The 25,570-nt window shown below is 38.8% G+C and overlaps 1 protein-coding gene across 1 annotated transcript in view; it reads left to right on the top strand.

Annotated features, from left to right (window-relative positions):
• Nucleotides 1-25,570, top strand: part of GRM8 (glutamate receptor, metabotropic 8) — a 347,214-nt gene that overhangs the window by 44,082 nt on the left and 277,562 nt on the right. Inside the window, exon 2 of the mRNA XM_009883656.1 lies at nt 19,993-20,209. Within this exon, the coding sequence (XP_009881958.1) occupies nt 19,993-20,209 (217 nt within the window). The remainder of the gene's footprint in view (nt 1-19,992; nt 20,210-25,570) is intronic.

Below are 25,570 nucleotides of genomic sequence, written 5' to 3' on the forward strand. Positions count from 1 at the left end.
GGATTTATTTGTAGCATACTTAATATGTTGCTTTATCAGAGAAATTACAGAAATTTGATTTCTAATTACAAAGACTGACAATTTTTTAAAGTATTTCTTTCAAAATGTTTTTACCTGGAACAAAATTAAGACCATTTTGGTAATGTGGAGTTCCATCATTCTTGAAAGATGGATAATGGGCAAAGGGAGCATTATATCTTAATGATAAATTATGCTTGCTTTATAGATGGTAAGCATGATAACAAGTAAATATTCTTTCTTACCTTCAGAAAGATTTAGCAACCAGTGCTCTTATTTATTTTCACAATGACTTAGCCACAGAGCTTTTATTGTGGTTTGGGACACACAGTACAAGCAAAGGCTCATTGTGTCGGGGAGGCTAGAACTGAAGTGCACTTGTGCTGGAACAGTAGCTGTAAAGGCTGAGGCTGGAAAGCAAAATAAATCTGAAACTATGCATTCCGGAGGAAGAGGTAAATGCTCATAAAAATTAATAAAATGTTCCAAGAGCTGTTTAATGTAGCGGTATTTAAGAAAACGAAATTGATTAGATGAGATGGACATCTTTTACAAAGAACATCTTCAAAATGATGTGGAAAGGGCAGAAATACAGCTAAGGTTTTTTATCTCTTTGCTGATGTGAAATTGACCTTTTTAGCTGGTTGATTGAACTGATGTGTGCTTCAAATTTTATTTTATTTTATTTTTTTTTACAAAGAGATAACCAGAACTTTGCTAAAATATCTTGAGTTTTCTAGATGGTGAAGGCTGTCATTCTCAGTAAGGCGCTGCTTCTGTGTATAAAAAAACAAAGGAAAACTTAGAAGACATCTTTCACTTTCCTAACGGCCTTTAGAGCTTGTGGTGCCCCTCGTGTGAGAATGCCATATATCTCTGGAAACTGGACCTTGGCAGAGAGGGGTGCACATGTGCCTTACCTTATTTGCTGCCCATATTATAGGATCAAAATCAGGATGCATGAGGAGCTAAGAAATTCCTTGGCATTTCAGTAGAGAGGGGTGCCACTGGGGCTGCTGCAGAGTGGAGGGAGTTCCCTGACCAACAGGAACTGGACCTCAGTTCTTGCTGCGTTCTATTCCTATACTCTGTGCATGTGCATCTATGCGTATTTTAAGAAATTGTGGGAGTTTATTTCTTAGTTCAATGCAAATTCCCCTTTTTGTGCTGTCGCAGCACGCAATTCTTGTCCATACAGTTGAAAGTGTCTTTATTTACTATGAAATCTTTCATGTCTGTTTGATTTTTAAGGTTCAGCCATATTTTGTAAATCTCCTTTATCATTTTCATGATTTACTGAATGAAATTTAATATACCTTCTTTTCCCCATGGAAGTCGTAGAGAAAGTAACGCCAACACCTGACTATGCAGCTGCAATTCCTAAGGTAGCAACAAAATCTGTACAGGTTTAGGATCTTGCATGTTTGCAATGACCATGTTATATTTACTTTTCTCTGTCAGGGCATAGAGGGGGACTGAAATTAGGTCAAATAATGCCAATTTCCATTTAAATTCTAAATTCAAACAAGAATTGAGACAAATATTTGCAAGTTCTTTGATACACAGAAAGATACCTGCATATTATTGAGGCTGTGACTTTAATCTAAGCTCTTTCTGCAGTCACTGGAGATTGGAGGTCTCCAATAGAGGTTTTTCAGTCCATTTAGATGTGAATTACCCAGTTGAGGTTCCTGTCTCTCTTCATGAAATACAGAGAGCTCTAAGGACAACTTGAAGTTAAACTCAGTCCTGTCACCAGTAACGCGTGATGAACACCCGCTCAAAGCAAGGTCAGCTATGAGATCAGACCAGTTGCTCAGGTCTTTATCCAGTTGAGTCTTGAAAATTCTCAAGGATAGAGAGAGACTCCCTGGGTAGCCTGTTGCACTGCCTGAGTATCCTTATGGTGAAAAAGCTTCTCATAACAGTCTGAACCTTTCTTGTTTCAACTTTTCCCTGTTGTCTTTCATGCTGCCACCACGTATGGCTGTGGAGTCTGGCTACATCTTCTGATGCTGGAGGGCTGTTGTGTTGTTCCCCTCAAGCTGACTTTGCTCCAAGCTGAACCTTCCCAGCTCCCTCAGTCTCTCCTCACAGGGCAAGAGCTTCAGGTACCAACCATCATGGTGGACCTTTGCTGAACTTGATCTGGTTTATCTGTATCTGTCTTGTACTGGAGAACCCAAAACTTCACACAGTATTCCAAATGTGGTCTAACAAGTGATAGACGAAGGGTGATAATCCCTTCCCTTGATGTACTGCTCTTGTTACTACAGACCAGAATGCTGCCGGACCTCTTTGCTGCCAGGGTACTGCTGTCTCATGCTGAGGTCTTCTGGAGCTCCAGGGCCCTTTCCACAGTGATGCTCCCCATTCATCGGTCCCCAGCCTGTATCATTTCAAGGAGCTCTTCCTTCCTAGATACAGGGATTTGTGTTTGTCCTTGTTGAATTTCACGAGGATCCTGTTGGCCTGTTCCTCAAGCCTGTCTGGGTCTCTTTATACAACATCCCTGCCCTGCAGCATATCCACTGTTTCCCCCAGTTTGATGTGATCTGCAAACTTGATGAGAGTGCACTCCACTGCCTGCCATTTTTACCAGCAGGTCACTGGTAAAAATGCTAAACGGGATGGGTCCCAGAAGAGAACCCTGTGGTAGTTAACTTGTTACTAGCTTCCAGATGGAGTATAGCCCCTTAATTGTCACCCTTGCCTGGTTGTCCAACTGGACTTTTACCTATCCAGTTGTTCATCACTAGATTGTAAAGTTATAACTTGGATATAAGAATACTGTGTGAGACAGTGTCAAAAGCTGAAGTAAAGGTAACTGGCATCCCCTGCTCTCTCCTTGACCACGGACCCAGTCATTATATTGTAGAAAGTAGTCAGGGTGGTCGGGCATGCTTTGCCCTTGGTAAATCTATGCTGACTGCTTCCAGTCATCTTCTTCTTCATGCGTCCAGAGATGTACTCCAAGAGGATTTGGTCCATGATTTTTGCAGGGACTAAGGTGAGGCAGATCTGTATCTAGTTCCCCTTTTCAGTTTTTTTGAAACTGGGGTGCAACATTTGATTTCTCTGTCATGGGGCATGTCTCCCAGTCTCCATGACCTTTCAAAGGTGATAAAGAGTGATCTTGCAAGGATATTGGCCAATTCTCTCAGAATCTTTGGCTACAACCAAACAGGGTCCATTGGCGTGCACAGAGTGATTTATCTCAAGTAATCCCTGACTTGATTCTCATCCACTGAAAGTTGTTTTCCTCTGTGAACCCTTTCAATAAGCAGAGAGGCCTGAGAAACCTTGTTGGTGAAGACTGGAGAAAAGGTGGCATCGAGTATCTGCCGTACCTGTGCCTGCTGTTACTAAATCACCCACCCCGTTCAGCAATGGGTCCACATTGTCCTTGTTCAGCAGTTTGCTATGAATGTATTGGTAGAAGCTCTTTTTGCTTCTTTTGATGTCCTTTCTACTCTAGGTGAGCTTTGGCTTTTCTGACACTGTCCCTTCCTGCCCAAGCAATATTTTTAAATTCCTGTACCAGGTCCCTGCATCTTCCTCCTGTATATTGCCTTTTAATGTCTCTACACCATAATTTCCCTGCTAAGTCATGCAGATTTTCTCATAAGTTCATGGGTCTTCCTGAATATTGGGAAGGACTGCTCTTGCAGGATTCTGTCTGAAAGACCCGCCAGCTTCCCTGAACTCCTTTACTTTTCAGAGCTGCCTTAGGATCACACCCATCAGTTTCCTGAATAAGTTGAAGTCTGCTGATCTGCAGTCCAGGCTCTGTACTCCACTATCTTACACTAGATATCAAGAAATAGAGTCCAGCACAGTTTTACAGCTATTTGTTACTTTCAGCATTAAATATCTTTATCTTATTTCTAGTCCTAATTTTTTACTTCCCTCATTTTAGCTACTGGATCATGTAATGATTTTATTTATACAAGGAAATAAGTTTTCTGTCAGTGCAGGAAACTAATGTGTTAGACTATCAAATCACCTCTTGATCTTTAGTTGTTGAATTCACTCTTATCTCAGCTGCAAGGCACTACCATTAAGAAGCAGCTGTACTAACAGGTGACTCATACAAGCAGGTGGAAATTATCCGAGATATAGGAAACTTTCCCTGAAGCAGATATAATCAAGTATTAGAGCAGGGACAGTTTTAAGAGAGCTGCTGCTGCTGTAGTCAGTTGGGGGGAAGGGAGAAAAAAAAAAAAAAAAAAAGCTTAGGTTTCTATTTTGTTATTGTTTGAGTTAACATTAAAAGTAAAAACTCAGGGAATAAGTAAGTTTTGACTCTGTAGAGCATCTGTTGACTAATCAAAGCAGGTATTCCAGATTCTACCTTCCAACTGTTCTTTAGATTGAATGTTTACAGTCAATAAAAAAGATAATATATTTTTCACATTCTGAGAGAGAGTTCAGTATTTAACTTGCTGCTTTTTGCATTCTAAATAGATAAAACAAATTAACCCGTTCTGACTATACATCAGGAATTTATTATTAGCTGGTAGGTTTGAGCATGTTAATTTTTTTTCTTAGATTTCATTTCTGCAGCAGGTATGAGCTGCAGTGAGATAAGATGTGGAAATTGATGCAGTGTGAGAAGAATCTCAAGTGCTTCTTATTTCTTGAGAATACGTAGGCGTGTATATAGAAGCTTTAAAAAAGATGTGTGTGAGAAGATCACATTTCTGATCATCTGTTTGATTCTGATTCTTCAACTGCTGCTTGCAGGTAAAATTCCATGTCTGCGAAAAGCTTTCTTGACCTTAATAAGCACTTGGATAGTGAAATTCCAGAGTTTGGGACTCGAGTCTTGTATTTTTGGAGTAGTCAATTTAGGGAACAAAGGAAATATGCATTAGTTTTGTTCTATAGCTTCAAGAGGTAAAGAGATACTGATGCTCACATCACATGAGAGCCTGATTGTTAATTATCTTTCTGGAAGTTTCTTCTGTAATGCTGAGGTTTCCAAAGTCTATGGTGAAATGGTAGCATGGAGATAAGCCAGTAATTTCCATGCAGAAAGGCTTCTTGGTAGCACTTTCTGCATTGTGTGACGTCTACAGATTCGAACTGTGAAACAGAGGTCTGCAGAGGGATTTTCTGTTTGTTTCTTTGTTTTTAGGAAAAGTTGAGAGAATACCACTAATAATATCAGTAGTTTGTGGCCTGAAGTGACCAGTCCTGGTGTGGGAAAGCAAGAAGAAAAATTGCCATGTGGAAAAGTGGTGGTATAATGTGGCTGGCCCAGTGCCTATGCAAAGATTTAAATGATCTCCTATCTAGTGAGGTATCAGTATTTGCTGAGCCTTTTTGTGCCCCTATAACTTAATATTTAGGCCTTAAGGCAATGGTACTGCCTGTGCACTCGTTCTCACTGACGTGGCCCTGACTAGAAGGAAAGTAAATGAAGTGTCCCAGAAACGCTGGCTTCTTTCTGTTGATGCAGTTATGAGATGCTCTGTGAGCTCTGGCCTGGCATGGCGCGGTGCCGTGGTTCGCCCGCTCTGTGTGCAGTCCCTGGCGGTGGTCCCACAGGACTGAACAGAGGGGCAGCCGCGCTAGCACCCCACCTCAGTTGCAGAAGCTCAGAGAGGGGTTTCATTCTCGAGGTACTAAGAAAAATGCAAAGCCTTTGCTATGTTGGGGTGAGCCGTTCCTCTCTTGCCCTCTGTGGTACTATAGCCGTGCTCTGCCTCCCACGAGGCTGCGCTGGGGTGGGGAACCACTCTGTTCTCACCTATGGTGGCCTCGGTGTTAGCTAGCGAGGTGAAGCACCTGAGGTGAGGGCCTGGGTTTCTGCAGGCACATGCATGTCTGAAAACCAGGTTTTGCTCTGCAGTCAACTGCAGGACCGAGCAGGCTCTGGAGACTCGAGCCCCAAGGCTGGTGTTCATCAGGCAGTGCAAAGAGTGAACTGGCCTCTGGAGGTGCCCCTTGCTTTGACACCCTAGGTGGTGGAGGGACTCCGGGGCTATTTGCCACCAGCAAAAGCACTGATGGTAGCTCTGTTTTTATTCTTACATGTTCTGTATGTATTCTCCTCTCTACATGGAGAAGTGTATTTGAAACCATTCACTCTTTTTGTTAGAGTCTTACTGTTGTGACACCTGTGTATGTAAAGCCAAAATCTTTCTTGCTTTTGACTAAAATACTATTAATTGCTGGGTCAGCCAAATTAAGTAAGTGGAAAGGATATATATTATAAAGCGTGCAGGGAAAAATGCTCAGAAATAATAGATAAGAGACTGATTGATGTACAAACATATAGAAAATAACTTTATTCAATAGTATGGGCTCTGTCAGGCAGAAATTTCTCTTATCCTAATAGGGAGTGAAATCACAATTCTTTAGAATTCTGACATGGAAGATTTGCAGATTTGTTTGGAAACTGCATAATTCAATGGGACGTCTTAATTGTTTTCATAAATCTGAAGAGTTATATTTGGACTGCCTAGCCCAGATAAGATAAGTAAGACCTTGCACAGCCCTCTTATGTGCCTAAAGTGGCACTCAGACATCTCAGTCTGTGACCTGTAAAGATGTTCTTGAATCTGTGAAACTTCTGATGTCTAATTTTGGCCACAAAAGTTCTCTTAGCATTTACAGTTCTGTGGCTGTATTTCCCCACAAGGGCTGCCACCTTGGCAGTTAACTTATTGCCTACATGTTTGGCAAATAGTAATTTATTCAGTGTCAAACATACCTCAAGAAGTGAAAACCAGATCCTGGGACCTGCCCCAGCTGAGATACATTGCAGAGCTGTGCAATTACGTCTACTGTGCGTGCTTGTTCTCCAGCTTTATGCAACTCATCCATGCAGGGTTCTGCTGGCATGGGAGGGTGAGAGGGTCCTCCTCATCTGAGCTTGGCCAGTGTCAGAGTAATTCCTTGGGAGATCTGGTTCAGCTTGTATGCATGCTGAAGGTGACATAAGAGCCATGTTTCACGCTTTGGCTTTTGCTATAACCCTTCCTGTATTGGTTTCTAAGCTAGAGGAAAGGGACTTGAGGGAGGTCATCAACCCCAACCCTACACAAAAGAAGAGCTCCCAACTAAGACTGAAGATGCAAGTGAATAAATGTGGGCTCTGTGGCAACTAGCTTTTCTTTAAAAACTATAGACGGCAACTTTGTCCTCTTCTACAGACTTGTTTTTAGAAGTGAAGTGTGAACCAGTCTTATGTGTGGAAGATTACTTTGGGCAATTAACTGCAGTCTTGGTTCCACCTACACCAGAAACAAAAGATCTTGGGCACGTCTCTTGCTTGGTATTTCCTGCTGGCTAGCTCTGGGAGTATCATATGAATCCCACTCCAAGGTGCTTAACTTCACCATATGTTACATAGGCAGCCCGTGTGCCAGACAGAGCCCGCAAATTCTGTTCCAATAAATCTCAGTGCTTTGTTGCCTTTATGATTAAAAAGTAAGATCTACAAACTGTGAAAGAGAAGACAGACTAAAGACATCAAAAACAAATGCTTCAAAGTTGTGTGGGTTGGGCTGGTTTTTTTTTGTTGGGTTTTTTTTTTTTTTTTTTGAGAGAGATGTAGATGACATTGATATTCCATGGAAAAATATGCTGATTTCTTTCAGTTGGCAATTTTAAACCAACTCTTCCAGTGCCTGGAAGTGGATAGGTGACACTGATATGCAGAAATATATTTGTGAAGCAATTTCAATAAGTAGATAGAAATGGAATTGTATCAGGCTCAACACAGGCTGGCATTCCCACACCACTTGTCATCAGGAGCATCCACTCAGGCTTTTGATGTCTCCAATGTTTATTCAATGCACTTGACACTTTTAAATCTAGTTTAGTGTAATTTTGCTTTTGATGGGGTCTTTTAACATATGCAGCAACAGACTGAGGGAGGACAATTTCAAAATAAAAGATGTTCACTCATCAAAAGCTGCTATAGTATTCAGAAGTGGTACAGTGGTACTCTAGTTCCTAATACAAATCATTTGCGCACAGTATACAAAAGGAGATTTCCAAAGACTACTGATCAGTATACCAGTGCGCTGCATAAAGTAGCTGCAGACTGAAAAAACTATCTGGCAAACGTGGGGTTCTCTTAAAGGATCTGTGCTAAAGCTGGATTCAATAAAACAGATGTTTTGCATCAGTCAAAGGAAAATCTTCAACAGTTGAAGTGTATTAAAAGTTCCCAATATTTGATCAGAATGGGACTGATTGGTTTCTTGTTCTACCCAAACAAAGACACTGAATACTGTGAAATATGTCATGGGTTGAAATGAGCGTTTCCACCTCATTTAAATGAAAGCAAAGGTTTGTACGGAGCACCAGGGCCAAGGCTCCCTTGGCTGCCTGCTGAGACACTGCCTGGCTGTGCGGCATGGAAAAGGTGTGCTGATAACCGCAGGCGTGGAGGCAGGCAGGGGAGCCGCTTCTCTGGGCAATGGAAGGTGGCTGTCAGCAAGCTCTGCCTCTGACTGTTGACATCCTGTCAGAAATATGGGGTGTGCAGGGGATTGCTGAAATGGGGGGGAAAAAAGATGAGTGGTGGAGCTTTCTGAGCTTACCGAAAGCTCCTCACACCCTCTTCTTTCAGCATCCTGCTGAGCTGCTGAAGTAGGGTGTTCATGGTGGGGACAGACTTACAGGATCAAGCTAACTGAGGAGGACTTTTAAGAACCTTCAAAAGGACATGTATTTCATCTGTATTTGGACTTAGAGATATTGGAGAGTCACAGCTAGGGAGGAAATCTCCATCGCACTAGCCAGGAAGGCTAAGGCTAGCACTCAAAAAAGGCTGTATGGTGGTGATAACGGTAAACTGATTTATACTTAAATTGCAATGCATAAAAATAGGGAAAGGGAGAATTTGCAGAAATGATGTAAAATGCTCATCCAATACGGGCTTTTTCCTACATCAAATATTGCTTTTGCTGACTTTGTGGATGTATTCCCAATGCAGTCAGAGAGCAAAAATACCTATTATGGGGGAGGAACTCTTACTTAGTAGAGGAGAGTGAGGAGTGACCCTGTCCAGGCTTATTTCACAGAAGAGGGGTTACCCTTTGCCCTTCCTGCTGGGCCAAGTGGAAACACTGAGTATCCCTGAACCATAGGCTGCCGAAGGGGAGAAGCAGAGCTGGAACTGAGAATCTTAAATCAGCTCTTTAGAAACTAATCAGTGTCCACTCTTCCTTCTCATTTCAGTCAAGTTGTGGTTGAGAAGGGCGGAGGGAGAGAGAAGAGGTAGAGAAACCATGTGTGGAGGAAAAGGGATATCTGAGAAGAAGGACATGTTCACATAGAGGAAAGAGAACATCAAGAAGATAGCAGAGGGGAACTATAAGTTGTAGAAATATCTGAGGAAAGAAAGTATGAGCTATAGGAAGAAACAGGAAAAATGTCAGGGAAAATTACCTATCTGTATATATAGGAAAGAGGGAACAGGTCAATAAGAAATAGTGTTGAACTATTTTTAAAAAGCTTTCCACAATATTCTAATTCTTTCCTTTAAATGGAGAAGCTAAGAATATACTGCTGTACAGGTAGGAAACTTCTGCAAGATCTCTGTTTCTTCAAGTGATCTCATTCCCTTCAAGCTGTGCTTTTCTTAAAGCTCATCTTCTTAATTTGAGTCAGTAACAATAACAGCTTAGAAACAAAATCTGGGGAGCCTCCCCAGTGGGGAAGTATAAACCACTAGCCACTGTCAGAAAGGAAAGAAAAAGGGCCCAACACGTGGCATACGTGTGTACATATTTTATACATACATACGTACATACAAATATTTTTATATGGAAATAGAATAATTTCTTTTGTAGTTCCTGACTTTCAGGGCAATCTTATTCCAGTTTGGAAACTTTACTTATGACTGCTGGCAGGGTCAAAACAAGTGATGGATGAGTTTAGACTTATGAGTTTAGACTTCAAGGGTGTCTCTGATATTCCTGGCTGTGGGAATAACCTCTTTGGGTTGTGATCTGTTTGTGTGTGTTGAGTATGATTTGTAATGCTGTACCTATCCCATTTGAATGGCAAAATTTATGAACTACAGGTATTTGTGAAAGCTGATTGTTTTTCTTTCTGTTTGGTACCATGTATTATTAAGGGTATTTTATGGAGTCTATTTAAAGTGCAATTCCACACCACCTGTCCCTGTCCCCTCCCCCCCACCCCCCTTAAGCTCTAATTTTCAGGGTTCTTTGATCTTACTATCCAGTTAGAAAGACTCTGAGCACTATTTGTGCTGCTCTGACTTTTTGGCTGTGGAGCAGTCTCCAAAGCACCACATCATGAAGGCCCCCAAAACTGTCTGCAAAATGGCTTGCTGGAAGTGGTGGGTATCAAGTTTCTGCATGGGCTTGAACATGCAGTTTTCAGTATAGGGTTTTTAGGGTAGGGAGGGGACAAGCTGTACTCTTGTACTTTGTACAATGTATTTTCGAGCCCATACTACAATGCTGCTTTTTTCTAGGCTGAGATTGTGATAGTTATTCTCGTGAACAATCCCCAAATGGTGGATAATGCACTTATATCCGCCTTTTAATGTTGCAAGGCTGGGATTTTCAAAAGGACCAAGTAAGATTAGCTCACTGGCAGCCAGGTTGTACTTTTCAGGATTCCAGACTTTGACGCTGTTAGACACAAGGAAACAAAACACTAGGTTATTCCTTTTGTTTGAAATCACTTTGATCACATAATTCGTTTATGTAATCAGTGTTTCTGTTTTGCTTTGTTCGTCCTGCCCATCATCCCTCCTCAGTGAATTCTTCAAGTACAATGTACCTGTCCAGTTCATGGATTTTTAATATTTAGGTTTTCATAAATTTCCAAGATTCTGTAGGAGCCGTTGCAGAGAGTCTTGAGACCAGTGGCAACGTGGTCCTGCTTTGTATATACACCATTGTGCTCTCACTTGATTTGCCTAGATTTTCATCTCTCTGCTTGCCATGATGCTTTTGATAAAATAATCCATGGATTGATGTAGTGAGAAACCATAGTGTTTAAGTCAGAAATCAGAATGGAAATCTGGTAATGATGGGAAGGAAGAGACATTGCCATATGGTGTTCAGGAACCGTGTGGAGGAGGATGCCTCTTTTCCACAGCTACTCTACTATTTTTAAAATAAAGTGCATTTTGAATAGAAGGGAAGGCTTGGATATTACTCCCGTGGGCCTCAGAGCTTAATTCATAGATAACTTCCAATCTTTTGATTGGAAATTTTTAGCTTTTTTTTCCAACTTTTCTACCAGTAGCAACTGGACTTAGCATCTTACTGTGGTAATACAGGAAACATTTAACTTTTTGGCTTGGGACTGGCTAGTGTTTTTGTCTTGTAACTTTTAAGGTTAAAAACTCAAGGTAAAATTGTTTAACTGCCAAGTCTGATTGTTTTAAGAAATGAAGCAAAATCATCTGAGCACAAAAAAAAGGGTACACTTTTCATTCCTCTTCTTCCAAGTCTGTAATATATGGATTTAAAATGATGCTTTTAATCCCATAAGAACTGCCTATGCTGCAGAAGGAATCCCTCGCTACGGTGAATCATAGGGATTCCTTTAATGACATGGCTACCTCATATCAGAGTGCATTAGCATTGGGCAGACAAATTACAGGAAAGCTGGGCTTTCTGGGGCTGTAGCCAAAGTAGGGGCAGCAAAACCTATAGTATGTGAAAGCACCTGCTAGAGCACTGGGCATATCTGTCTGGCCAGCTGAGCCCTATTTACATATCTTCACATTGTCCACGACCATGGAGAGAGCTGTGAACAATATAAAATTTGCTTTCCCTCCCCATAATAATTTTCAGTTACTTCTATCTCATGACATTAAGCCAGCAGCATGGGTAGCGAAAGGATAGTACTACTGCTCAGTCAGTGGTGTAAGCAGAAGTGGCCTTGCAGCATTAAAAGTGAATGAAAATGTCAGAATTGTCCATTAAGCAGAGCACCCATCTTGCATCCTGCTGACAGCACCTACTTCTTCCATAGTGATGGTCTCTGTAATCAGAAAAATTCCCATGGACAACTGCATGTCCCCATAGGTGAGTCTCTGAAGTGGCCTGCTGTGCTCTCTATGTTATTAATTAGTATATTAATGTAAAGAAAAGTCGATTTGGACTGAGGAATACTGTATGAGCTACTAGGTAAATTTATTACTGCTGAATAATAATAAAAAGTTGGTTTTGTTAGTTCAGACCAAAAGTAATGCATATCTTTGTATATTTTTCTTAAACTCATCAAAAGAGATTACAGTTCCAGACACTGACATGACAAGCTCTAATGAGCAACGTAAAGCAAAACCAGCTTTGAAATATCAGAGTTCACACTGTGCTCAGCAGAGATTGACACAAGTCTAACATATTGGTACACATAATTAAGTGTGGGTTTCCCCAACAAGTCAGAAAGGAATTTTAATAGTTTAAGAATTCCCTAAAGCTATCTGACCATCCTTGGCTTTCCGTTTGATCTGATGATTGGAGAATGTAAGAAAGTGTGAAGGAAGAGCTAACAGCCATTCCCAAGCTCAAGGTCCCCCGCACCTCCCCTCCTTGTGATTTGATCTCAGTATGAATATTATTCATTTGATCTGCTGCTTCTGCAGTTTATCATTCAGTGCCTGGACCTCAGCTGGGTTAAAAATATTTAGAAAGAAGCTGCCTACAGATGGTGGATAATTTAATGTGCAACTGCTTAACATAGTTGGTTTTCAGAGAGGCAAACCCCAGGATTTAAAATGATGTGGAAACACCAGAACAGAGCTCCCTTACTGAGAAAATGCCATTGTTAAACATTTATCAGTAGACTGTCTTGCACAGAACATTGATGGCAGCTCAAGCTGTCCTTGGATTCTCATCCTCCTGGAGTTACACAGCAATGCACAGTGTGACAAGATGTGCTTCAGCTGTAAAAATGTTCGTAATGCATAAATATCCTTTTAATGTTTTTGCCCTAAAGTGCATCACACAGCAGAGAGACCCGTACTTTCCAGAGTGGTACATTTGTTTTATAGATGCTGCATCTATTATGGGATTTGAGATTGCCATATAAAATCGTTATTGTTATTATTATTATTTCTATAGTATCCCTTGTGTGTAATTAAAAATAAAGACTTCTAATGAGTCCCTGACCTACTTCAACCCACCGGAAGGAAACTACTTCTCGAATTTGAACACTTTATATTATACACATTCCTCCTTTGTCGCATCCTGTTCTACCAGGGCAGCACAGCAGGTGGCAAACTGAAATACACTTGCTGTTGCACATCTGGTTAGACTTTATGAAAGATATTTTCTGTCTGGTGTGGATAGAATGCAATGCAATGGAGCTCTAATATCTTTTTCATCCCATAATCTGATACTATACAATTACATGTGTTAACTATAAGGAATTACATTCTCTAGGTTAATTCAGTTTATTCAGAATACTGTAGTTGCTAGTCCATTTGACCACCAGAGATAACATCAGAAATAGGTGTGGTAATAGCTGAGGAAAAAAAGAGATAATCAGTAATGAAAGAGGATTTGCATGTTTCATTTTATCCCCATATTTCCACTGGGCTAGCGGTTACATCTGCCTCTGTAATTTTTCACATACCAGACCAACGTATTGCACAAATAATTTTCTTGGTAACAAACTGCATTGCATTGATTCTCAACTATGTCCTTTTCTCATGAAAAGATCAGTGCAGCTCATTGAAGATATGTTCTGCTCAAGAATATATCTTCTGAAGGTAACTGATGGCAACAGAAGTAAAATAAAGCCAGTGAAAGAGTAATAGGAAGTGAAAAGAAAGAGTGAAATAATTTACCCATTGCAGCTCAGAAACATTTAGGTGTGATGGATCACTTCTGTCCCTGTGTTTGAGGAAAAAATAGCAATAGCTATGTTGCATTTTATCACGAAGACCACAAACCCTATACAAACACGTAGGGAACTTTCAAAAGATTTGGAATTACGTTATCATTAGCTCCTCGTCATTAGGTGTATGAATTGCAAACACCCTTGACAGGAACAGCTATGATATTTACTGCAAATAGAATGACTTGGAATAATTCAAATGGATTTTAAAAAAATCCTGCCTTCCAAGTGAAATCAGCTAATGGCAGCTTTCAGATTTTACTTTTATTCTTTCCCTTTCCAAAGCTTTTAAATTCCACTAAACTTTTTTTGAACTAAATACATTTTGAATTGCATTCATCTAGGTGAAAAGCATTCCTGTTTTGTCTTGCTTTTACTCTAGCTGATATGAACATAATTTTTTTGGGGCGGTGGAAATCTGTGGTGATTCCTGAGCAAGATGCATTGCTGGACACACGATAAATACTGTGGTTGAGTGTCCTTAACATACAGAGAGAGCATTAAGTGTAAAAGTGTAAATATCCATAGTTTAGATTTACATGTGCTTATAAATATAAATGAATACATATATACATCTACTGGCAAAATATATTGTTACAGACCTCTTGTCCTCATGGTAAAATCCATGGAAAGAGGCTGAATCAGGAAACTTGATACGCTGGAACTTTTCCACAACATCATCTCTAGCGGATGAGTTGGCAACGTGTCACCCTGCTCAGCTGCTCTGAGCTTTGAATGGAGCATCTCCAATGGTGTTACTGAGTCTTAATGTGTTATAACTCCCAGGATGATTTAATATTGGTTTATTCTGAAAATGAATGAAACGAGGTCTCTAATGATGGCATGGGTGACCCACTCAGTTTTTGTCATAGATGGAAAGATGAAGATATCGCAGCAGGAAGCTGATCATTAGCTGTGCACAGATGTCTTAATAGTCATGTGTAGCCAAAATGAGTGGGATTGTGAGATTCAGCGGAAGACATGTAGCTGTTTACAGTATTGTTCTACGCAGTATGTGTAACAGTTGAATTAATCTCCCAGGTTCCCTTTATAGATAGTGGAGAGAAATGGCCAGTTTCAAGGGTGTGTTTCATCTCCTCCTACAGTTAGTAACAAAAAAGAAGATTTTTAATCGTGTTTGGTATAGTGTAAGATGTTATTAAGCCTCATCAAACTCTTTTGAATCTTGAATGTCTACCCTGAATAACTTTAGCATTACTATACTGCAGGCTGACATGTTTTTCAGAAGTGAAAGCAGGCTAAGATGATGCTCTGGCTGATGGCAATTTACAAATGTGACTAATAGCTAAAACGTATAGAGCTCAGCTCTTGTCCAGCAACTGTTAAATACCGAGGCCCTGAGGATTCATTTCACCGCTGTGAGTTTTTGTACTTACGAAGAACTCCTTGCTGTACAGAAGAGGGAATAAAAATCTTAAAAAGACAGGGGCCATTAATGATTAATGACAGACATTTAAAATTCAAAAATTTACCAAGTTGAAAACGTGTTTCCACAGTCAAATTTTATTTTACTCCTTTGCAAGCTTTATTAGTTGGTGGTAAAATGCCAGTTGATATTGAGCAATCACTAACCTAAAGTTTATTGACTTCAGTTTATTAGCTATAATTATTACTATTTTTAATGTGCTATTGCTAATATTCCTCAAAAAAAAAAAAAAAAAAAAAGACTGCTCAGTGATGAGAGAATGGAAAAGGGAAATAAAATGCTAGTTGATAAGTTAAAGTTAGTGAAAGGACTGAGTGGGTAGTGAAACTGAAGATGTGAGTGATTTAAGCCCATTACGCTGGGTGACTGTACAGCACAGTTACTGCTGTAACTCAGTAATGTTCAAAATTACTGGTGATTCCTTTCTCAGGTCTTTTTTTCTTTTGAGCTTAGCTCATTTCACTGTCTGCTACTCTGCTCCCAAATCATGCTTTCAGCTGAAAGGCTGTATAAAGGAAGATGGCATTTGAAATGGCCAGCTGATACTTTACATTGACAAATGCAGCATGCAAATGGATTCAAAAGCTCAATAAAAATGGTTCCAGTGAACTTCTGTCCAAAACTTGGACAGCATGCCATTGAAGAGAAGGCACACTAAGAACTACCTGCTGTGGTGAAGATGCTTTACTGGAAGGGCAAATCTAGGTCATGTAGTTTCCTCTACAGTCCTCAGTCCAACACCTCTGTGGTTTTGGATTTGGATCCCAGCGCTGGACCCACCAAACGGATCCAGGGTAATGCTTCCCTATGAATAGTCCTGCGTTTGGGAGTGGTAGGTGGCTTTTGTTTTCAGTGTACAGGGGACCAACAGTGGTTTAGCACTTAGCTGAAATAAGTGAAAAGTTACATTAGCTGCCTTTGGCACTTGTGAAGTTGTCCACACATTCTCCATCAGGGAGCAGAGGTCTGTTCTGTAGTAATGCTTGGTACAGATGTTATTCCCCCTTTGAAGCGCTGCCGCAGTCAACGCTTTGTGGACAGTGAGTTCTAAAAGTAACTGCTGCATCTTCTCCCCTTCTCAGAGGATTAGAGATCTTTAGAAACAGTTTTAAATCAGCTTGGAGATTTATACAAAAATGTCCAGAAAAAACAGACTATTCTTGACTGCTGATTTTGGGTTGAATGTATCTTGAAGGTTTAGCCTGTCCGCTTAAAGCATGCAGAATCATTTTCTGATGCAAGTGACTGGGTAACAGAATGAGATGAAGCCACCACTGACTTAGATTAAAGGACTGAGGGATTGCTAGTAGTTCTCACTAGAAGTCGAGACTTTATCAGCAGATTATAGGTTATTGGGAGGCAGCAGCTGAACCACAGGGTAGGAAAGAATAGAAAAAATATATCAATGAACATTCAAACATGGATGCTTTTAGCCATTGTCAGTGAATGTGACAGCTGTTGTGTGACAACTGATTCAAATGTAGTTATATAATCCCCTGTTTTTTTTTCTTTTTTCTCCCAAAGAAAAGGAAGTATGCTATCAACAGTGCTATACTGTACAGTTAAGTACAATGTAAATGTTACACATATTGTATTTAATTTTGAAAGTTTAGATTGAGAAATCTAGAATGAGAAATATAAAACCTCTTTAAAGGTCTCTTTCAAAATGCAAATTTATGTCTCATTGGGCCACTGGAACTTAAAGTATAAATACAGTCTGTATTTAGGGAGTTTTAAAAACACATATTACTGAATTGATAGAGCATAACAGTTCCCTTGCTTAGGCAGCATTATGCTGTATCTTGTAAAATGTACTTGGGGACATGTAAAATGGTTTATTAAACCTACAGTCCATAACTAGAGTTGTTACATTTTAATGTATGTATTTTTCATTCATGGATTATTGAACCACCAAATCCTAACAATTTGTCCTCTTGCCAAACAATTTCTTTGAGTATTGTTCTGAGTTTTTTCAGTAACTGTGTAACTGTTGGAACGTACCCCAGATCCTCAAATTTTAAAGCTATTTTTCAGCGCCCCCCTGAATACAAACGTATATTTAAAATCATGCAAGGAAGGAAGTTTCTGTTTACTTTCATATAGAATACTTTCACAGAAAGAAATCCATGAGGTATTTCTGGGTGGGAGATCTGCAGTTTTGGGAACAAAATTCTTGAATGTAAAGTGTTGTCTATAACCATGAGAGATCTATACAAAAAGAACTAAGGAAAATAATCACATATTCTGTTGCATGAACCATTTTTCTCAAAACTTGTGGATGGCTTGCTATTTAGAGAGTGTCTTTCTCCCTACTTTTACAAGGCATATTGTTCTTTCATGCTAGTGGAAAGTTGGCAGAAGTTATAAAACAGCGGTGATTTAAGCGTACTAGGTATGCCAAATTGTTTCAGGGTATTTGGTTTGGACTGTATTTACCTTCCACTGTTACTAGAAATGACTCTAGGGAAGAAGCTGAACTACAAAGACCTGGAAAGTAGGAAAGTAACATCTCCTCTTCATTTTCCAAGGCCCCAAATAAGTGGTATTCATAGTACATAAAATATCTTTATTGATCTGAAACATCTTATTGCTGTGTTGTACCAGCAGCTCTCCTACAAACACATATCTATATCTAGGATTTGTTATTCGTCTCATGCTTGAAGAGAAACAGGAACTGAGATACTTAATGGATATAACTTTGTGGACTAGACTTCAAGATTTTCAGTGATAAAGTATCCACCTAAAAGATCTCTTACTGGTGTTGATTTTATGAACATTATTGATAAAATGGCTTTTAGCAAAGCAGCAACGCCATAGTATTTGTGAAATGGCACACCAAGGAACAAAATGAGTAAAATCACAGAGGTTGCCTTTATTTTTTTCTACCTGGAAATAGACGACTGGTTAAGAGAGTAATAGAGCAAATTTAGAAAGGGAATGATATGTGCTCTAAATGCACATAATTATGTTATTACAGGCCAAAGTCTCTTGTCTGTAAAGAGGTAAAGATGTTCCAAACATTTTCAGAAAGAAAAGGAATTTATACAGGGTAAGTTTTGTAAGGACAATTTATCCTGTATTTTTACTTGGTGGATCTTTGCTGTGTTAGGAATACTGATTTCCCTGAAATATAACCTCTAGCTCACTTGTTCTGTGATCCTCCCTTTCTTTTTTTTTCTTTTCTGTTCTCTCTGGTTGTTATTATTATAACATTTCAGATTATTTATTGTGAGGCGTTTCCATGAGTAGAAAATTTCTTAAAGAAGAATATAGCCAAGAAATATAGAGTTTGTTTTGTTTGCTTCTGACTGAGAAATGATTTTGCCGTTCCCTAGGCTATAAACTGTTTTTTCAGCCTGTAAGATTCTACCCTGTCTTTGCAGGTACAGTTAATGACCAGACTCTTTGAATCCCTGGTATTTGCCTCAAATCCCTTTTTTAGTTTGTGCTGATGAGGAAGCACTGTACAGGACCTAAGGGTTGCACCAAAACCTTCTACTATAGCATCTAATATGACAGTGAGCATTTACTAGATCACCTGTTATCTGGCTCTGCTAAATTAAGTTCTCAACAGAATGAATTTAGGAACTCTGTTCAGACTGCTTTCCTGAGGACTCTTTTATGTTTTGTAAGATGTGAATTAAGCATAGATTACAAAAACAATGCAATATTTGGAGTATATTTCTTTTCAAGCTAGTGACTATTTCATCAGTTTTACTATTTTAAATGAGAAAATCATTCCCCTTTTAAGTTATCATGAATGTTAATTAAATTTTCTTGTACCAAAATACTCTTCAGAATAATTGAATATTGCTTACAGACAGTTTCTTCTAGACATTGCCAAACCATTTATTTAAGATAAGATTTAATAGAAAATCACCGTAAGTTTTTTTCTATGAAAATAGTAATTCATTTTAAAAATGTATTTTAGTTATTTAATGTCTTTCCTTTTTTCTTGTTGTTTTTTGTTTCTACAAAGAATTTTGTGGTGGTTTCTGCAAAAATTACTGCCCTTGCAGCCTTTCTCCTTCTCTATATGTATATTGTATACAGGTAACTTTTTTGGGGGGTGGTTTTTTCATCAGATAGCTTTTGGTATTAACTACATAGTCTTCATATTCTTAAATCGTGCACAAAACCATGTTAAAACTGGAAAATGAAAAATCTATGATAGTGAAAGCTTGAAAAATAGGAATAAAACGGGAAAGCACACTTGCATGTACATAAATAAACAAAACAATGAAATGGAAATAATCTGCATTTTACTCATCAAATTTAAGTGTAACATTTTTAAGAATCACAGTCATCAAAACTGACCTTTTCCTCTTCTGTAGTAATAGTAAGAATTCCTCCTTTTTTTTTTTTTTTTTTTTCCTTCACCTGTTTCTATCAGAGCCAGGATCAAAAAAGAAGTTGTTACACTTACATGCCAAGAATCATGACATCTGGAGAAAAGCAGAATGCATTATTTCTTGGTGAGAGTGTTATGCAATAAGACTTGACTGACGTTTTACAAAATCTGAGATGCTTTCTGATCAGCTGATTTAATTAAAACAAGATATTTAGTTCTGCGCAATGCTTGTGCGTAATCTATTTTAAGCATTTCAAATGTACAAGTTTATAACGTAAAATGGTATTAGATTGGCTTGAATGACTTGTCATTCTATTTGTAGATACCTCAAATCAGCTATGCATCTACAGCTCCAGAACTGAGCGATAACACCAGGTATGACTTCTTCTCTCGAGTGGTCCCACCGGACTCATACCAAGCACAGGCCATGGTTGACATCGTGACGGCCCTTGGGTGGAACTACGTGTCGACTCTGGCTTCTGAAGGCAACTATGGAGAGAGCGGCGTGGAGGCGTTCACCCAGATCTCCAGAGAAACTGGTGAGTGTATGTTTATCAGGTTTTGTATTTACAGCTGCTGGGTTACAGAGCATCGCTGAGCTGATCAGTACATCTGCAGGCGTGTAACCTGGACTCAAGTGGAGGGGCTTATGGATGATTTTGATGCTCGGGCATCTGCCAGGGTGACAGTTCTGGCAGTAATTTAAGAACAACTCTTGAGAGAGGCAAAAAGTGTGTCTCTTGTGCCTTTTGGAAAGGGGGAGCTCCTTGAAGGGTTAGAGGCAAAAAGCAACCACCAACTAAATTACAGCCAGATTTGAGGAGATGCAGTTGATTTAGCTTAGGAAAGTCATAATCCTGTGAGACCTAATTTTCTGTGTTCCAGCACTGAAAAATTTAGAGGGTTTAATTTTGAAGTACGAAGATACACCCTTGTTTTTCCTTCAGGATGAAATGTGCTATATAAATACAGGCATTGTTATGGGAAGTATATTTAAGTCCCTCTGATCTTTTTTTTTTTTTTTTTCACACTTCCATAGTTATTTCTGGACTGAAAAACTGGCTGTTTCTCAGGAGCAGTAGTTTTTGGACACCAAGGGATAAGATGATGAGTAGCAGGTGGCTTGAAAGGGGTCTTTCACTAAGTGCAGTGTCAAATGACACAAAATAATATCCTTTAAAAAAAAAACGTAAAAAATTGCTAACAGCCTTCCTGTCCTTCTCAGAAAGTCTGGATTAATCTACTGGATTTGACTTTCAGGGCATGTATATATTAACTCTGATTCTTTCAAGTCATCCTGCATGAGAAAATGTGATAACACCTTCCATTTTCAATAATGGCATGTAAATATAGAGACCATCTCAATCATATAGGAAGGTACATGTGTCTCGGGCACTTGTGCTTGAACCATAAAGATTATGGATTATTCGCAACAATTTGTCTGTAAGACAAAACCGCAGCAATTCATGCCATTAGGGAACCGGTGTGTATAATATGCTCAATCAGTTAACTAATAAATATTCTGGTTTTAGCCTCTAATCAGTGCTGTCAGTTCCTAGATGTCTTCATGGGAGAGCCAAGGCTGACTACAATACAATGGTTTGTTCTGGAGTTTGCACAGGCATGGATAATTCTTCCACACTTCATATCTAAAAGAGATGGTTTGTCTATTGTGCCAAATTCAGCAGTAGATAGGTTGGCTGCCCCAGACATTCACTGAGTAGTTCATTGGCTGAAAATCCCTTTTTCTTGCAACCATCCGCAGCCCAGCTTGTTCTGCTGAGACCTGAAAGTAGACAAATAAAGTGCTCAGGAATTTTTTAATGTTTTCCATTTCCAGAAGTATGAGAGGTCCTCAGATGGGTGCAAGGACAACAGCTGTGATTTCATTATAATCGCAATGACTTGAGTTTGTGTCTGTTAGATCTTGATTGATCCTAGAATAAAAACTGACTATTGTTATTTGATAACAAAATTAATATTAATAGGATTAATTAAATAAATATCATTAATAGGACTGTGAACTCAAAGCAATTAAAATCATAAATGGGTATCCTAAACATTACAAGATCTGTGTAGTACCAAGAAGCATAAAAAGTGCTGATATGTGCTTTGGTTGTTGTTTTTTTTCTTCTTTTTTTCCTCTTATGTTCTTTACTAGAGCATTTCATTTTGTTAAATCCTGTGCTCATAGCAACCTACCAACTGTTATGGGTACCAGGGACTCAAATGGTTCTGAAGAAGGAAAGCAGAAGAGACAGACAAGTAATTTTTAATTCCTAGAAAAATGTTAAAATAAATAATCAGGTAAATCACATGTAACCACAGGGACAGAATCAATAGCCAGTGCAGAACTGTGAAGAACAAATAGTATCAAAACCATCTGATAATTTTCTTTGACAGGATAGCAGCTTTATAGCTGGAGAAGAAGCTGTTGATGTCGTGTCTCCCGAATTTAGTAATGTTATCTCAACTGTCTCATACAGTATTCTCCTGAGCAAATTTGGGAATTGGGATCTAGGTGAAAATATCATAGGCTGGATGCAGACCTATTTAGAAAACTTTTCTCAGAATGTAATTAGCAATGGTTTCTGTTTAAAAGGAAGAATGTGTTGTGTGGTATTTGGCAGGTGTTTATGCTGGATCAGGTACTAGGCAATATTTTCATATTTAGTCCAGATGGACTTGGAATGAAGGAAAAGATTGTAAAATCTGCAAGTGACTTCAAGCTGGGAAGGCCTAGGAGTGCATTGGAAGAGATTCTTAGAGTCCAAAACTGAAGATATGGTCTGAAAAAATAGTATGCCATTTCAGAGAGAAATTCAAGGCATTGTGCTTCAGCAAGAAGGATCTGTACAATAAGGAATACAGAAAGACTGGTCAGAAAACACTATCTCAAAAAATAATCTAAGCATGATAGTAAATTATAACCTGCCTATATTCCTCATGTTTTACTGGAACATGCAGATGGGCACACCATCTGTAAAATAATTTGTGTAATCCTCCAATTTGCCCGGCAGTTGTGAAACCGCATTTTGACTTGGTACAGGTTTCTACCCTCACTTCACAAAAGGTGAGAGTCCGCAAGTGAGAACAACAATCACACACCTTGAAAGGGTGGTCTGTGAGGAGCCACTAAGCAAGGTGGTTCATTAGCCTGAAGAACAGTTGAATAAGAAAGGAAGGTGATGGAAAATAATGTTTTCAAATAGACAAATGGCTTTTACAGAAATGTAGAGGATCACTTGTTCATCCAGATGCAGTGTATGTGAACAAAAAGAATGAAATTAATCTCTAGCATGACTCCATTTAGATTTGGAGAAAGCCCCTTTTAATGGTTAAGGCATTAAAGCATTAGACCAGCTTTGCCTGGAGACGTTTTGGAGCCTCTCTTGCTGAGGATCTGGGAGAATGCATTAGGCAAACACCTGCCAAGGGATTGTATAACAGTACTTAGTTCTTCCTTGAGGCTGGGAGGTGGATCGGATGATTTCTTAATGTCCCTTCTAGCCTGATTCTGTTATCCACTGTCCTCAGACTTTTCACCTGAACCATAGGGCTGGAAATGCTTCAGAATTGAAAGTTTGAATACCATCTAATTACGAAGTCCGAGACTATAGAGTCTAGGTAGGTTTATAAAACCCTTCACATAATAGAAGGCTGCACACCAAATAGCAAAACTTACCAGCTCTATGTTAATGAACTCTGTGTTAAGAGAACCTAATCAGGACATTGGTCCCGCCATGCTGCTGGCATACAAATGCGTAGGACAGCTCAACTCCTTTCCGAGTACTTTACATACTGTTTGAGATAGGTAACCAACAACTGGAAGCAAAATAAATGTGAAGATAAGCGTAATGGAAAGCAATAATTCTGAGGAAAGGATGTGAAAGAAATTGATATATTCATTTCTGAAAAAAGTTCAGTGCCTGAGAGAACATGTGAGATAGCAGTTTTGAAAATATAGATAGGAAAACTTGGTTGCTTTTTTTTGTTGTGGGTTTGGTGTGTAGGTTTTTCTTTTTTTTTTTTTTCCCCTTCTTTTTTAAAATTTTCTCCAGTCAGTTAAGAATTAAAAGTTAAGAAGGGGTCAGGTTTTAAATATTTTTAAAATACAGATTAATTTAATGTACTTAGAATTTCACATACTTATTTATCATGAGCTTGACTCTCTGCCTATAATATCCAGTTTGATTGACCCTCTGTTCAACTGCTATTTCTTGATCAGTAACAGAAGCAGAAAGGAAGGAACAGGCTCCCAAATGATATGTGGAATACTGAAAAGGTCAAAGTGGTGCCACCCTGACATGTCACAGAATATATTACATATCAGAATCTGCTCTCATTTTAATGACAAAGATTCTGTCTGGGACAATGCATAGCTGGAAATTAAATATTTTACATGACAATGATTGTAAGGAGAATAGGGAATGGTACTTATTCCAATGCATTCTTCCATGCATTATTTTTTTAAGACAATGATTAAATTTATAGAATTTTCTAGTCCCATTACAAAGTTAATCAATGATACCACTGTAATAATTTTGATCTAATCATTTTGGTACATTGACCAAAGGAATGAATTCATACAAAACGATAACGCTTAAGAGTTTAAGCATTAAACTCAGAGAAACTTGACTCACCGACAGAAACTAAAAAGGGGAAAAGAAGGAAGCACATTTTACCGAGTCCTCATTAAAATGTCATGCTGAACATTGCCTTCTATTTACTTTGCTGTTAATGATGTTTGACAAAATAAATGTTGGAAAGCCTCTTATCAGACTTCTTTTAATGGTTCATTCCCCCTGCTATTAGATACCAAATGAATTTACCATCAGAGAGAAAATCATGGGATCCTTTTCACTTTTTTACAGAATACAAAAACATTTGGTTCAGAAAAAAATCTCTTCAGGGTCAGAATACTTGCTCAGTTGGTGCAATATTTGAAGTGCAAAATGTAACAATTCCACAAATAGTGTATGAAATCCTACGTGACACATTTTATTCCCACTAGTGGGCAATGAAAAATTGACACAAGCGCTTATGGGTACTGGCAGTGAAACGTTTATGACACTATCAGAAGAGGAGGTAAAAATGATAAAGCCGGGGAACTGTAGCTGATTATTAAGAATAGGTGAAGAACTTCAGCATTGCTTGCCCCTTTTTCCATTATAAGTCAGTTTTGCTTGTCTTACCAGAGGTGTAAAGACGACAGCAAAGAGTATTTAGGACCAGATCTTTGACGGCCAAAATGACATAACTTCGTAGAAGCTTTACCCCAGAAGAGAAGGGTGTTCTTGACATCAGTGTGTACCCTTGAATGCTTGTTTTTAGGAACAGGGTTTTGTAGTTTTACCCACTCCCTTTATCCTGGTATATTGCAGTTAATAGCATTTTTCTGGGAAGGAACCACAGTTACTTTATGATCCTTCACAATAGTTTACCATTACAGTCACACTGATAACTATACACCTAATTGTAATGAATACATATACCAAATTAATGTTACAGTAGCTTTATTTAAAATGTTTCAGACTTCAACATAGCTAGCTTTATTTTGTTTACATAGAGGATGGTCTGTGACATTTCTCTGACATTGTTCTTAGGTCATCTTTGCCTCTTGTCAGTTTTCTTGTGTGTCTACAGTTGTGCTTTTCTCTGCTTTTCTCCAAATTATTGGATTGCTTCTTACCTTTAATATCATTTGGACGTCTAAAGCTTTCAATGGATAAAATGAAAGTTTAGTGGGGAGAGAGGGAGGATTGAGCAGGAAAATAAAACTTAAGGGTGTGTAATCTTTCCTCTCCACTTAGATTATTAATTGATAATTTAGAAATAAATAAGATGGATTACTGTTAAATTTAATTGACATTTCATGCAATACTCTTTGTACAGCTTTG

The sequence above is a fragment of the Charadrius vociferus genome, unplaced genomic scaffold, assembly GCF_000708025.1.
Source record: "Charadrius vociferus isolate BGI_N301 unplaced genomic scaffold, ASM70802v2 scaffold43, whole genome shotgun sequence".
NCBI lineage: Eukaryota > Metazoa > Chordata > Aves > Charadriiformes > Charadriidae > Charadrius > Charadrius vociferus.